The sequence below is a fragment of the Megalops cyprinoides genome, chromosome 2 (assembly GCF_013368585.1).
Source record: "Megalops cyprinoides isolate fMegCyp1 chromosome 2, fMegCyp1.pri, whole genome shotgun sequence".
NCBI lineage: Eukaryota > Metazoa > Chordata > Actinopteri > Elopiformes > Megalopidae > Megalops > Megalops cyprinoides.
In genome coordinates, this window is record NC_050584.1 from 37254798 (window position 1) to 37269439 (window position 14642).

The window sequence follows — 14642 nt, forward strand, 5'->3', positions numbered from 1 at the left end:
AGTAGACAGACTAGGAGCACTGTGGGAGAGAACAGATAATAGACCTACTGACAGCCCTTCTATCTCAGGTTCAGAGAGCAGTATCTCTGCGCTAAAGGTTATCTGAAGCGGCAGGTAGGCTGCCAGGCACTATTCCGCCGCTTGCCTGGGAGGCGTTAATCTGGGGCGAGTGGGCGGGCCCAGTGAAGCTCTGCAGGTGTGACAGACACAGACATCGCTCACATGCCAGCCCGTAAACCTCGCAGGGCACAGCACAGGCACAGAGAGGTCAAACAAACAAACTCAAAGTCAAAAGTCAATCTACCATTTGTGGGACGCCTTCAGCTGACAGAGGCCCAGTCAATACCTGCCCTGCTTTGTTTTCCAAGAGATAACACCGCTGATTTTCAGGTTTCACTGAGAGGATTCCTTGACTTCCCCACTGATGGCATATCGCCAGAAAAACGGAGCTGGGGAGGGAAGACCAAGTCCTCTTTCAGGCTCTTCAAAAATCTTCACTCTGACAGCTAAAAGTGACCTCACTCTGTGAGAAGAGAAGCGGAGCTCCACATTTCTAATTCTAATTAACCTTTGTAAAGGCCAGGCCCACTGTACCAGAGTGAGCCCTGCTTCCTGCAGAGGTCTGCCTCCACTGTGCTTTCTGCAAAATGCTTTGAAAGTTTCCTCTGCAGAAGACCACAGGGGACAGCAAAGCCACCAAGACTCAAGCTGCTGAGCGGACCTGCTCAGCCGAAATGGCAGCTGCTGAGGAAGCTGCACGTGGGGCCTCGGAGGAATCGGCCGTCTTACTCCTGGAATTTTACTGGAATGCAAGAAAGTACACCGTGTACCTGAACTGAAATATTTGGCATTAGCTCCCTGACACCAACACGGGGAAATATTACTGTTGGCTGGTAAGAAAAGCCAAAGGCCAGGCAATGCTGAGGCCAATAGTACATGCAAATGTCGAATGTCAGCGTTCCTACAATCAGCGTGGCCAGACTCTGGGGATCACATTCTTGTTTGCTGGGCCTGGCACTGTTTCCCGAGCTGACATCTGATAAAGCAAGTGTGAAGCACACTCTGTGTCACCAGTGAGCCGTGAGGGGCCCTGCGTTGTCATACAGGACAGAGGGGCAGAGGGCCTGCCGGTCAAGTGGAGGGAAAAGCCTCCGCTGACTGACGTCGCCAATGAAAGCCTGAATTTAAAGCGACAAACGAAGCCTTTTCAATAAAATATAGATGACTGCGTGTTCTGCAGACCTCTCCCTCTCTGCGTGCGTGGAGGAGACAGGGTAAGGGAGGCTCCCTGGCCATGTGAAGCCGTCTCAGAGGCGCGTCTCTCTGTCTGGCCTCGGCTGGCTCTGAGGGTCAGTGAAGCAGACAGCAGCACAGCACAGGCAGCCAGTGGCACAGTCCTACTGCTCACTGTTAAAGTAGGCCTTTTCACCGCAGGCTGCAGCGGCTGCAGCTCTGCTCTGGAAGAGGCAGGCGAGTCAGTGTGCCAGTACATGCGTGGTGCTGAAAAAGTGTTTGGACTCGTACAGTACAGCCATATACACACAAAACCTTTTCACGGGCCCTCAGAAACCGTAGACCTTGTAACCAGAATGTCAGCGGAGGGCTGACATTCTGGTTACAAGGTCTACGGCTTCTGCCTAACGTCTGTCTGTGTCTGTCAATCAGAGCAACACACTAGGACCTATTCAGGTGTAGAATCGTCACGTAGGTTTTTCCAGCCCTTTCATGGTGACCTACTTGAGAAGTCAACACTCACGCTGAAGCCAACAGATTACACATGGGCAAAAAAAAATAGCATTTCTGAAGCTAGCAAAGAGAGATGGTAGGTGGGGCATCTTCTCTTGCCGGAGCTCTGCCTGCTCTCCAGGAGGAATCTCCCTTGTTGACTGCCACTTTCCACTGAAGCACTGCAGGGAATTCCATCATGACTGATGTGGGTGGACGTGTGTATGTGTGAGCGCAAGTGAGTGCCTGCATGTGAGCGCATGTGTGTGTATGCACACAAAAGCCCTACTATGACACTAGTGGGACACACACAGGACAAAGATGGAATACACAGTTAGGGGATGGGCGGGAGAAAAGAGGCGTGCCGTACCTTCATGGGGGAGATGTGCGAGTGGGACACGAAGCCATGTACATTCTCTATCTGGGACAGGTTCTTCTCAGACACCTGCACCAGCTCGGGCCCTTGGACCTCGTTTGTGAGGTGTGGAGAGCTGTGTTCTTGGGGCGGTGATGCATCCTCATCTTGGTACCTGTATTTCTGTATGAGAGAGAGAAAGAGAAAGCATTATAGATCACACAGACTCAGCACAGCTCTGCTGCCCTGTGGGGAGTTTAAGTAGCAGGGCCAGATGATACATTGGATCACTGTGACATCTAAAATTTTTCTCCATTAGGAGACAACCTTATCCAGCCCTTAAGAGGACTAAGTATCCCCTGTATATGACCACTAGTCACTGCTTTGTGCCAGTCTAAACTTCTGCGCAGGTATGAAAGGCATAGCTTTGCATTCACCAGTTAGAAGTATGAATCCATTCACCAGTTTTTACCCATGTGCCTTTCCATACCGAGACATCCAAAAACAGGAAAACAATAACTAAACCTGAAATCTGCCACCTGAAAAAACTTCTCCCCCACCATCAAAAAAAAATCTCTGCTCTGACAAAAGTCTAGTGAGCAAAAGCTCATTTTTTATTACATTGCTCCTCTTCTCAACAGGCTCACACATACCAGCCTCTCATTCAGAACATGAGCAGCTTTGGTGCATGTGCAGTGCCCTTATTCTGCACCTGGGGCTGGTTCTGCAGGTTCATATAGATGTTGCCTGGTGCGTTCAAGGCTGGTTCTCACTCGGCCTGTAAAAGCCGCTGCGCTGAGCAGGGGATTCGGGCGGATGGGCAGTAACTGGCCAGTAATGACAACTACTGAGAAAAGAAAGTCACAAGAGCACCCTCAGAAAAGTTCATTCTTGGTAGAACTAGTCGCTGCGGGTGAGGCTGGTAGCTATTTAGAGGCCTGTTTACTGCATCTATATTGTGTGCATGTTTCCCACACTTCTTTGCACTCCGGGGGGATAACCACACGAACAGCTTGTCCTTATTTCATAAAGCGATTCTGAACAGAAAATATCACTTAGTTGCCGCTCAAGCCTCCAAATCTAGTGACAATATCCTGAAGTTGGCAACAGTAGGCACAGCACAGCAAACATTTCAAAGTGCACAGGCTCACTCTAAGCCAAGCAGTACACTGTGGAGACTGGGGCAGGGAAGCGGTAACAGCGCAGCTCTAGAAAGGACAATTCAGTCTGTCAGGAAAAGCAGTACAGGATGTGCTGTTGCAAGACATCATTTCTGCTATTTTCAGGATTTAAATGTCCTCAGTTTCATAATTTGACGACAGAATTGACGGCGTCACAGTGCATCTTCATGGAAAGTCCTCTCTTGGCAATAACATAATGAAGTTTATTCACTGTATCATCGCCAGACTGTTTCGCTTGGCCCTCAGAGGGGGGATAGGCTATCTTTAGATGGAAAAACAAAGTGTGGGGAGCAGAAGAGATTAAATATTCAGGACTCACACCTTCAGCTTAATTAACTGGAAATCTGTCAACCTGCCTTGAGGGATTGACCCAATACAATTTCACCTGTTATAGCTTAGTATTACCATCCATGTGAGGACAGCTAGGCGTTCTGAAACCAGCTTTCCACATTACACTGAAAGATTTTCCAACTCAGTGAACAGCCAGTTTGATGGTGTTTACTTTATTGTTAGGTAAGGTATGAATTGAGCATGGCTGTAAATGGTTTACGGACCCACTGTGTGCTGATAAATCAGACGGATGAAGAGAGAAAGGCACATACTGTACCTGAGCTCAGAGTGGAGGTACTACAATAAAGATCCTATAATAAACCCAACAATGTGCACATGTTCGGACTGTGATGCCTATCCCCAGATTTCTGCTGCCTCAGCCTCTGCATGACAGTCTAAACTGGCTGGCGCATTACAGCACAGCATTATGGGTCTATACTTCTAGATATAGAAGTTCTATATATGCGTTCTTTATACGTCTGCTAAATGAATAAATGTAAATGTAAACGTAAATGTAAATACTTGGTCGTAGTGAGTGCGCCATTATTCACTTAACCCAATAAGTGAAATTTTCTGACCCACTCTCCGGTTGTAACTATATGCTTTAATTAAAAGACTACATGAACGGGGTCAGTTCATGCTGGGCTTGCCTCATCTCGGTGGAGAGAGGGGTGGCAGTCCCTGCATGCCGCTGCTCTCGACAGTGTGGGGAAAACGGCTCTGACAAACAAGCCCCCAGGGTCCCCGCTCCTGCCGTGTCATCACAGTGGCACCAATCTGCCATCCCGCCCAGTGAAATATTACACTCCACAGATGCACCCATTAAGCAGGGGACCCTAACTACTCACAACACTCACAGGGCTGTTTAGCGCAACAGCCAGCCTCTCCATCAGGGCAATCCCACATCCCCAGAGTATGATCTCACAACTGGGGCGAAGGGACCAGTGTGACACAAAACAACTTCCTTTCCTTGCTTTGCCTCCGAACAAAGCAAGGAAAGGAAGGATTCTCCTCGTCAGAGAGGTAAAACGGCGGAAAGTGGGACAAATGCACACACCTACTCATGGTTTCTGTGTCGGTGGCAGTGCAGTGCCGTGGAGGCAACACACTGTCACTGCGGAGCTGGGCAAGCTGTGAGGGAGGATTATTTCAGCTGCCAGCCTGGAGGGCCTGGCTTGTGTCACCCTGCCTGTGGAGAGGGCCACAGGGGTGGCAACACGCTGATGGTGGTTTGTATACTCCACCTGCCCTCTGACACCCAGCGGCTCCTCATCCCTCCAAACATTCATCTGAACTTTACTGGATAAATGTTCATCAAATTCCATGTTGTTCTTGTCAATGTCCCATAAAATACGATAACCTCTCTCAGCAGGCCAGTATTTAGCTGTTGTTATTAGAGTGGGCTGTATATCATAACATGGACATGCACCTTCAACACAAAAGACAAACCTTCCTGCCTCAGCTTGTTCTCACCACAAAATAATGTTCATGTTCATTCATTCATGCAATCCTATGCTTGTGTGTAAAGTGCAGAGAGAATAATGCACGTACAGGAGACTCCCAATGATTAGCTCAGTACTTATATAAATACGTATATAAATCACTTTTTTGCAATGTTACACTGACTGTTTACACCAAACAGTTTTTTTTTTTAATGTATTGAGAACAAGTCTCCACCTGCATGTGAGCTTTATGTATCAGTGCAACACAGCATAGCGGTTAATGTCTGCATATTTTTATGCACAGCACAAATGAGTAATAAGAGCAAATAAAGCTGTCCTACTGGAGTCCCATTACACTAATGTATTTCAGTGGAGGTGGCAGCACGGTGGTGTGAGGGCTCCTGTTGGATACACAGAGCGGGGCAGGAGCGTGCTGGTGACTCTATTACACTGCTGACTGCTCCGCTGCCCCGGCTGCAGGCACACAGACATCCCCTCAGCGGGGGCCACGCCGCGGCATCGGGTCACCTCTCCCACCTTGTGCCACCAGGCCCCTCGAAACTTCCTGCCACTGGCTGGAATGATGGTGCACTTTGCAAGGTGCGGTGAGGTCGCGGTCAGATCGGTAGGGTGGATTATGCAAATGGTTTTTAGGACTATGGAAGTTCAGCTTCAAAGTGACAAGTCTGGTGTAAAATGCAATGCATTAGGCGGCACTCTAACCTTGCTGTTACCTTCCCCTATGGTAGGTGGAGCAGAGGTTATGTGACCCTCGCACATTTGCCTGTGAAAACGATGATTGAAAAATGCTGTGGAGGGATCTCACATTAGGATTGTGGTGACCATTTTAAAATGTGGTAGACGTGTTCTCTACTTTCCAAGCATAACTGCAGTGTTGACACTACAGACTGACCTGCTGAGCAGACAGCATTATATAAATACTGTAAACACTGTATCTACCTCATAGATCAGTGCAGTGCACCCAGAAGATGACAAATTCCACAGCAACAGGTTTGCCACAATGTTCAAATGTTCAAACTAGCTGTGAAAATGGGATGCAGCTCTCTGACAAATCTTCCAACAAATTTATTTGCTACAAATTTCCACAAATTTATAGGTAACCCTCTATTAATGAAAAGGAAGTACACAGCTGCACGTTTGAAACAGGCCCAGTGTTTACACTAAAACTACCAGCAATTCCACTCTGGCATTCAAAGAAATGTCCAATGAAATGTGTAATAAAGGACTGGCAGTTTACATTAATGGTAGCAGTATCAGTATTAGAATAGCAAGCTATTCTATACTCAAATACTGTTCAAGCATCTTATTGCAATACTATTACGATATTATTATTGTATGGTGTAGTCAAGAGAAAAAAAACCCAGAACTATATGACTGGACCTAAATAACGAAATCTGAAGCGCACACACTACCATGCTTTTAACAGTACCTTTCAGTAGGAAGCTCTATCAAGCTGGAGCATCCCTCTGTGCCCTGGCCCCAATGCTGTCAGCTCCTGTCTGCTCCTCTGACAGGAACACCACCACAGGCTCAGGGCTCTCTCCTATAAATGTTTAACACCCAGGTGCTTCTGGAAGCTTCCACAGAAACCAACCCATTTCAAATCCTTCTTTCTTTGCATTCAGGGGACTGTCTAAATAAAGATACTACTGCCAGTACAATAATCACTTCAAGGATAAGAGCAGTAATGTCCTTTCCACCTTACAGCCTATAAAACACAGAGAAAAGACATTTTGCATTCAAAGTATCCTCTTTTTGAAGCCTGAAAGAAACACTATTGAAAACTACATACACAAATATTCTAAACTATATACACAAATAGGCAGGTTCTCTGGCACTGCATATTAGAGCCACAAGGTCATGGAAGGCCATGTCTTCACAACATAACCAGGCCACTCAGCCTCCTACCACATTAGTGGGAAATAGATTTCTCATTTCCACCCAAATGTCCGCTTCAACAATCATATCATGGACTTTTCAGATCAGGGTGCAAGGGACAGAAAAACATCTCTTAAGCTTGAGCTAAATGGGAACTGCTATGATTTCTCCCTTTTTTTGACAGACAGTGGCTTGTACAACAATTGGAGCAGTCTCCATTTCCCTGCAGTGTGCTGTAATCTCATGTAATTACAGTATGTGTCACCAGAAGCAGCAAACAGGGGAGAGGGTGGTTAACCCAAGGTTAACCATACCTACGAGTAGGGAGCACTTGGCACAAAAACAAACCCCGCAGTGCACTGACAGGCGAGAACCACACACCTCCACCAGTGCAATCTCCTAGCAAACAGCAGCACCTCCGCCTAAAGCCTGTGTATGTAGATAAACTGTTTACACTTCTTATGAACATTCCTCTAATGACTCAAATCAGTGAGCTTATCACAGTTAATATCTGCCCTTCTTAAACAAGTATTTTGCTTTGAAATATCACAGCTGCACAATTCTGAGTGAATGCGGATGTTGCAAAGAATACACAGAACTACATCCCTTTCTTCAAGTGACAAAGCAGGCCAGAAAGGAGATGAGGATGGTCTCAGTAAGTGCAGAGAACAATGTCATTGTTGTCGGTGGCTCTGGCCATTTTTTGGAATATGTTCACATGAATGCAGAGTAGGTGTGATCTCAAAATCCCATCAGCACCTCATGCACATAATGTAACCTGTCGCCAGTGTCCTCACAGACCGAGCAGTGTGTCCGAGATGCCTGTGATTTTCAGCGGTTTCACTACTACTGGCTACTGTCCAGTAAACTGAAGGCGTTTGATAGAAAGACTCTAGACAGAAAGACACTGGGCTTTGAATGTCGTAAAAATCATTTTGAGGAATCATCAGAAGATGAGTATTAAAAGCCCTGCCTAACATGGAACATGACAGGAAGAATAAACAGCAGTACCCCACAACAAAATGGTTTTTGCTTACTAAATGATGCAGATTATTTCCAAATGTCTTTTAAATTAACATGCTCATTTGAGCAACATCTGTTTCTACATAACCACGACTATGCTGTACAAAGTAGAGCTTAGCTTCCTTTCTAAAAAGCCACTTTTGAAAAAATGTGGTTGAATGTATTACACAGTATATGTACTGAATTGCTGAAGTGTTATATTGCTGGACGCTGCCTTTTTTCTTCTCTTTTAAAGTGAGTATGCACACACAAAAGGAGCTGTAAAATCAACTGAAATGTAATCAAGACAAAAGTGTGTACATATTTTATTTACAGTCAGTGTAGTATGTGTGGCACATTTTCCTTACTACACAGAAAAACTGTGTGGCAAATGAAATTATCCTAACTATGTCTGACTGGCCTGACACAAAATCAGTTCCAACCCATCCCTTATTTTTGGTCTCTTTCACACTCGAGAGAGGGAGAATGATGTCAAAGAAGTGCCTTTATCAGCTTGTAAACAACTGATTAGGGTATAACTATACAAACAGTAGGTCTGCAACAGTCATAAGTGCATCACAATGCAGATGCATCAGCGGACATACTAGTGACAACAGACTACACATTATGTATGCAGTCCAAGGGGGCTGAGATGGAATTACTGGCAGTTGAGGTGCTGTGCTCTTTCCGATCTCCCTAAAAGGCATCTAGCAAGGCTGTGACAATAGCCTGCATCCCAGCTAACGCGCCATGGAGGGGGACATATGGAGGCGGGGGAGGGCAGTGCGCAAGTGCTCCTGCTGTCCTCAAAGACATGTCACAACGAGGCCCCTTCTCGAGCGGCCGCGGCGGAAACGCGTCAGGCCCGAGTGGGTAAGAGCGAGGGGAGGGGAGGCGTGCGGTTTCTCCCTCCTTCTCTCGCTTCCTCCCTCAGTGCCAGGGAACAAGCGCGGCTTGCGCGATGTTTTTGTTACATCACCTACTCGTGGGGATAATTCTGGGGTAATCACGCCTGGCTTCACACCATTCAGCGGGACTCCCCTCCCCCCGGACAGCATCAATCTGAATTAAATGCTCTCCTGGTTTATTCACGAGGGGCGTCGAGGTTGATTGAATCAACTTCAAAAACGCTTTACATAACACATTATCAGTAATTAATGATTGCAGGCACAAGTAAACACAATTCTACCACTAATGTCAGCGCAGGCATACAATGCACATTTCAAACAAGGTTAAAGTGTGAATTTTAATCCACAAACACTTGTTTCGTAAGTGTTACTGATACAAAGCAGCCTATTGTAATTTCCATTCACTCTGCAGATCACAAAAAACAGCAGATAGTAACCATTTCCAGAGGCATGCTGGGAGCTGCGGTGGCTGATGAAGAAGTGATTTCCTTGTTCTACCCCTACAGGGTCCAGATCTCTTCAAAATGTAGAATTAAGCTCACTTCAGTCTCACTCCCCTTAAATCTCCCGAGGTAACTCTCAGAATAAATCAGTTAAAAGGGTACCACTATAAGCAAATGTAGTTCTAACGTACTAAACATCACTGACAAACCTGACTGGATGCAACTACATCCTGAGCAACTGATATTACTGAGTGACCCTAAACCAAAACACTTTATTTGAGGAGAGATTCACACTGACAAATGTAGCTATGCAGTGTTCCCCCATTTCATGCTACTACCCTTGAAATGTTAAATCAAAGATCTAGGGATTTAATTGTTTGTAATGAGCCCTAGAGCAATTAATTAAACTGCTCAATTTTCACAATCAACTGACTGTAATCTTTATTGCCAATCAAATGAACCAATTAGTTGAGAAATACCTAACTTTACTTTTCTCAGCTGCGTAAACATATATCTAGCAAATCTTAAATTCTGCTAGCCCTTAGATATAATCATAAAATTTCAAAGCTTGCATCCAAGACCCACCAGCTGTAGCACTACTATGGTCTTACTACTGTCCAGAAAGGAAAAAAAAAAAATCAGATAGAGCACATGACCAGCAGCAGATAAACATCTGAGTACAATAATTCAATAGAGCCAAACATGTAAACAAAAAGACAACAGACTGTTAATAAGCATATGATCTGCATATGAAAAGATCCCTGGCTTTGGCTCTCAAACTACAGGCACGCACGAGGCTGAGCTGCATTTACACTGGAATCAAACGAGGAGTTAAATGAGAGATGGGAGTCCTGTGACTCCTGCAGTCACACAGCCTGGCCCAGTGGTTTAGTGGCCTCACAGCTCTCCTGGGACTGCAGACCTCAACACAGAAGGCAGGAGGAGGCACACCTGAGGACAGACAGACAGGGCCAAAGGCAGTGAAGGGGAGGGAAGCAGATCAGCACTCCTTCCACCCTCTCATCGACTCATCTAAACCAGCTCTAGGAGATCTCCTGCTTATTGAAGGAGCGATTAACATCCAAGAAAGGACATTCTAGGTCTACAGACCAAACACTGAAGCTGACAGAGGTACAGAAGTGTTAAACAAAATGAATGTGTCCCTGCCCTGTCAATCACCAGGTCATTAGCAGCCCTTCCACAGCATGTTAGGGAGCCAACAGGAGAACAGGAAAGCCATGCTCAGCCTTTCTCAGCTCATCTCTAATTAAACAGCGTGGTGGCTCCTCTCATTGATAATGACTCCATCAGCAGGCTTAATGAGCGAGGGGACTGAACCACGGTTTAAATGATGGGACCCATGCTGCTCTTTTTCTTGCTGAGGATGGAGGAATGCGTGTGCTGTGGAATGTGTACTTTAATTAATACAACGGACGCTCTCCTCCAGAGCAATGCCATTACGGCACACATGCGCACAGGCAAAGATACATAGCAGACCCATGCTTAAGAAAGCAGCTGCGCTTTCCCATAGTCCCCCACTGGGAGGTGCAAAGCCAAGTCATGTCACTGTCCCTGAGAAAATGGGGAGTGCCAACAGCATGCGTCATCAGCGATTGTTTAAACTGGTCTGCTCTGGAAAACCTTGAATATGTCAGTGGGACAAATAACCGCATTGTGGAAGCAGTATACATGGACTTGCCACCCGGGCTGAGAGCCTGCCAGGGGAAGAAGAGTCTTGAGTCTCCTATTTGCTGAGGGGCTCGCAGCTCCAGGAACAGGGGCAGGAAGAGCACATGCAGTCAAGTCGGCGTGAGGTTGCTCATCAGCTTTTGGACCTTGATGCGGAACAACGGGGCCCCCTCCGAAGAACCCAACCTCCATTTAAAACTGGATGCGCACCCATCCCAGATTCCATATTGGCCTGAATACCTTGGCATCCCTGTTATCTTGAGTGACACGTGCAAAAGCTCAGCGAGGGCTCCATGAAGGCAACGGGGGGAATTCATTCGGGAGCCAAACAATGCAGTGACAGCCCGGTACTTGCAAATTCATAATCTGCTGTCTGAGGATTTCTCAACAAGAGTTACTGTGGCCTCCTTGGCCTAAATGAAAGAAGAATGAGCATTGCTGTGGCTACACAGACTGGGACAGAAGCAGGGGGAGACACTCAGCTGCAGTAACACAGTGCAGTCGTGTCTATCAATGCACTGCAATACAGCTAGAGCAAAGGATACAGCACAGTGTGTTCCCTGAGCCTGTCCCTTCTAGCCTTAGCCTGCTTTTCCAACAGCAGAAAACAGAGCAAGGAGTCCATGTAGAATTGATTTGGTTAGAATTGTTATGAATAATGCATGCATGCTCTAGAACGATAGTTCAGTCTTTTCGACCGTCCCAAAAGTGTAACTTCATGGGTCAGCGGTGTGGAGCCATGCTGCGCGTTCTGGATCTGTGGTCACTCATTTGCAGGGTCATATGCTGGCAGGACACTCTGTTACCCTGGGGGAAGGCTCTGTGCTCAGTGCTTACCATGAAAAAATCTGCCAAGAATGGCCTCAGCATTAGGAGGAAATACAGCCAGCAAAGCAGTGTCACATTTCTCATCATTCTTCCTTTTCTTCACCTCAGTTCTTAAAAAACTGTTGTTCTTCCTTCCAAAAATGTGCATCCTTTGACAGGGAATGTAGTGACTTTAAAGTTTTTTTTTAAAGCACAGCTATTATGTACTGAAACCTACTGTTTAGAGTACCACAAAGGCATCATGGCTGGAGGAATAATCCCTTGATAAGAGGGGTGTATTTGCTGTATTTACACTGAACCAGTCAAGGAGCTGAGTCTCATTGAACTGAGTTTCATCGACTTTCAAGCCCCACAAGGTCTGACCACATATATCAGGATCCAGTAGGCCTTGATATGAAATCAATGAGGCACTCCACCGGCCTCTTTAGCTGACGGACAGGACAACGCTTAACTGCTACGGAAGCGTGCAGCCGCGACACCAAACACAAAACAACGGATCTATAATTCTTTGCTTGCTCTCTATCAGAGGTGATTAGAGGGAGCTACAATGATGCTGACTTTTTTAACGAGGGCCTTGAAGCTCATGGTAGTGGCTGTGCTGTTGTATCATAATTACTACAGTAAATCTCTGGAATCCATTACGGCCCCTAACACTTCTCAGAGCAGTACCATCAGTGGGAAGATTAACACAGACAGATGGAGGGCAGGAAGAGGGCCTCTGCTCCTGCGGCTTGGGGCCGAGGACCTACACATGGGAGGAGTGGAGACATCAAAGCCATCTTTACTTCTGCCTACCATCACCTTCTCACTGCAGCACACAGAATCGCTGCACCACTCTACTCAACTTCTCCAACACGCGATATGACTCCTCAGTCTGGCCGACACTTTGGTGGTTTAAAGGGAATGTTCAGTGATTGAAATGTACCATTTGAGAGAAAACACAGTGCAACACTTTTTTTTTTTTTTTTTTTGATGAGTACAGTAGCAAGCAAACGTGCGTCTATATCATATTCATAAAAGAAGTGTTAGCCTGGCTGTTTCCTTACTGAAATGCATCAGCCTGCTGACTACTGAGAGTGAATGAACAATGGGAGAAATCGAGAGGGATTGCACCCGGGCAGTGACCCGAACAACCCTTGCCTCTCGGCGGTGACTTGTAAATCTGGGTTGTTCCTATTGATTCCATATCGCTGCCATCCTGAAGACCCAGGGACAGCTCACTGGGAAATAGAGACTGAACAACAAATGGTGCCATTACCGGTCTCCATGTTCCATACTACAGCAACACAGCTTTTCTGAAAAAGCCATCTGGCCATCATCTCAAGACTGGTCTATGATGCAATGAGGTGCAGTCATAATGACAGCCTGTTTACTCAGAGTGCAGAGGGTTAAGTCTTTTCCCCTCACATCACTTACCATCCCAATAAACCTTCCTTTGTCTTGCCATTACTAGTTTAATGTGTTGGCAATGTACAACAGCATGCATTCTGGAAGGATCTTAAAATAGAAATCCATTTCCCTACAGCATGTAAAGAGAGACAAATTTTTACTATTTACATTTCAATGCCCTTATTTTTAGCTTTTAATAACAATTCTTTTTCCAACTGTGTCATAACAGATTTGTGAAATTTTGTTATTTACTTTCCTCAGCCTCTCTTAAAATCCATTCCATTGCAGCCATTGTCATTTATGGGACAATTCAATATTCACACTTTTTTGATCTTTATAACCTGCTGCACCATTTTGCTTTTCGGTATGTACCATCCTAGCTCATTCCTGAGATCAAGTGGCCTTTCTACATGCCATCAGTACTGACTTCTGATACAAAATTAGGCTGTTACAACTAAGGCAACAGCTGCAGTTATAGTCTTGGGGTAAGTTTTAAACACAAACAAGCCACAGAAACATCATGAAATTAATATTCTTCCAGTCATTGCTTTGATGTCACACAATTTGACATTAAGCAGTTACATTTTATAAAGAAAATAACTGATAAGCATTGCACCCGCTGTGATCTCACAGGCAATCTGTAGTCCTACAGAATTCATCTGACTGATGTATTGTTTCACATGGTTGGCTGAACACTCTATGTTCAATCCATGTTTCCATGAGGAGGTGCAGCTTCTGTTGTTAGCATGTGAAACACGTTTCAGCCTGATATCTTCTAAGTTGGGTAACATCAATATTGCATTAAAGTTTAAAAGTTCTGATATCATGTCAAATTTATGAGGACTGAAACAGATGAGATTAACACGGCAATCTGGACAAGAGGGAGATCACATGCAAATATGCGTGTTTTGAATGTACAATTCTTGTACTGCTGGCGGCAATTAAAAATGGGGAAATATACCATGCCCATGTGGAGCCACAGTGAGACAGTTAGCACAGACCATAGCACATGGGGCAGTTCTTTACATTTTTTTAGGTTCACAAGGCCTAAACTGACCATATATAGTACATTATTTCCTGAAATTTGACAATATTTGAATAATAAGGGCTGAGTCTGTTAAAATCTATTTTTACACAACATTCCCATACTTAGTTTCCTGCAATGATCCCTGGAACCTGAACTATTAAACAATTTTGTTTCCCTAGTGTTGGAACAGAAGGACATTTGGGCAGTTGGAACACATGACATTTTATATAAAATTAATTTATGACTGTTTCTGACATCAATTGGATAGCCTAAGAAAGAACAACATTTACAGTCAAGACAGAACTCCTTTCACCGCAGTGATCTTCATGTGAACACTCACCACTTGGAATTTCAACTGCCAGTCATTACAGAACAAATTAACACCACAAATGAAATGTTCCTGTTATTTAAGATGTAAATTTCA

The 14642-nt window shown here is 45.3% G+C and overlaps 1 protein-coding gene across 15 annotated transcripts in view; it reads right to left on the reverse strand.

Annotated features, from left to right (window-relative positions):
* dlg1 (discs, large homolog 1 (Drosophila)) overlaps positions 1 to 14642 on the reverse strand; it is a 170112-nt gene that overhangs the window by 94076 nt on the left and 61394 nt on the right. For all 15 annotated transcript variants that reach the window (XM_036517316.1, XM_036517307.1, XM_036517197.1 and 12 more), the window contains one exon: positions 2096 to 2263. In XM_036517316.1, coding sequence (XP_036373209.1) covers positions 2096 to 2263 — 168 coding nt within the window. The remainder of the gene's footprint in view (positions 1 to 2095; positions 2264 to 14642) is intronic.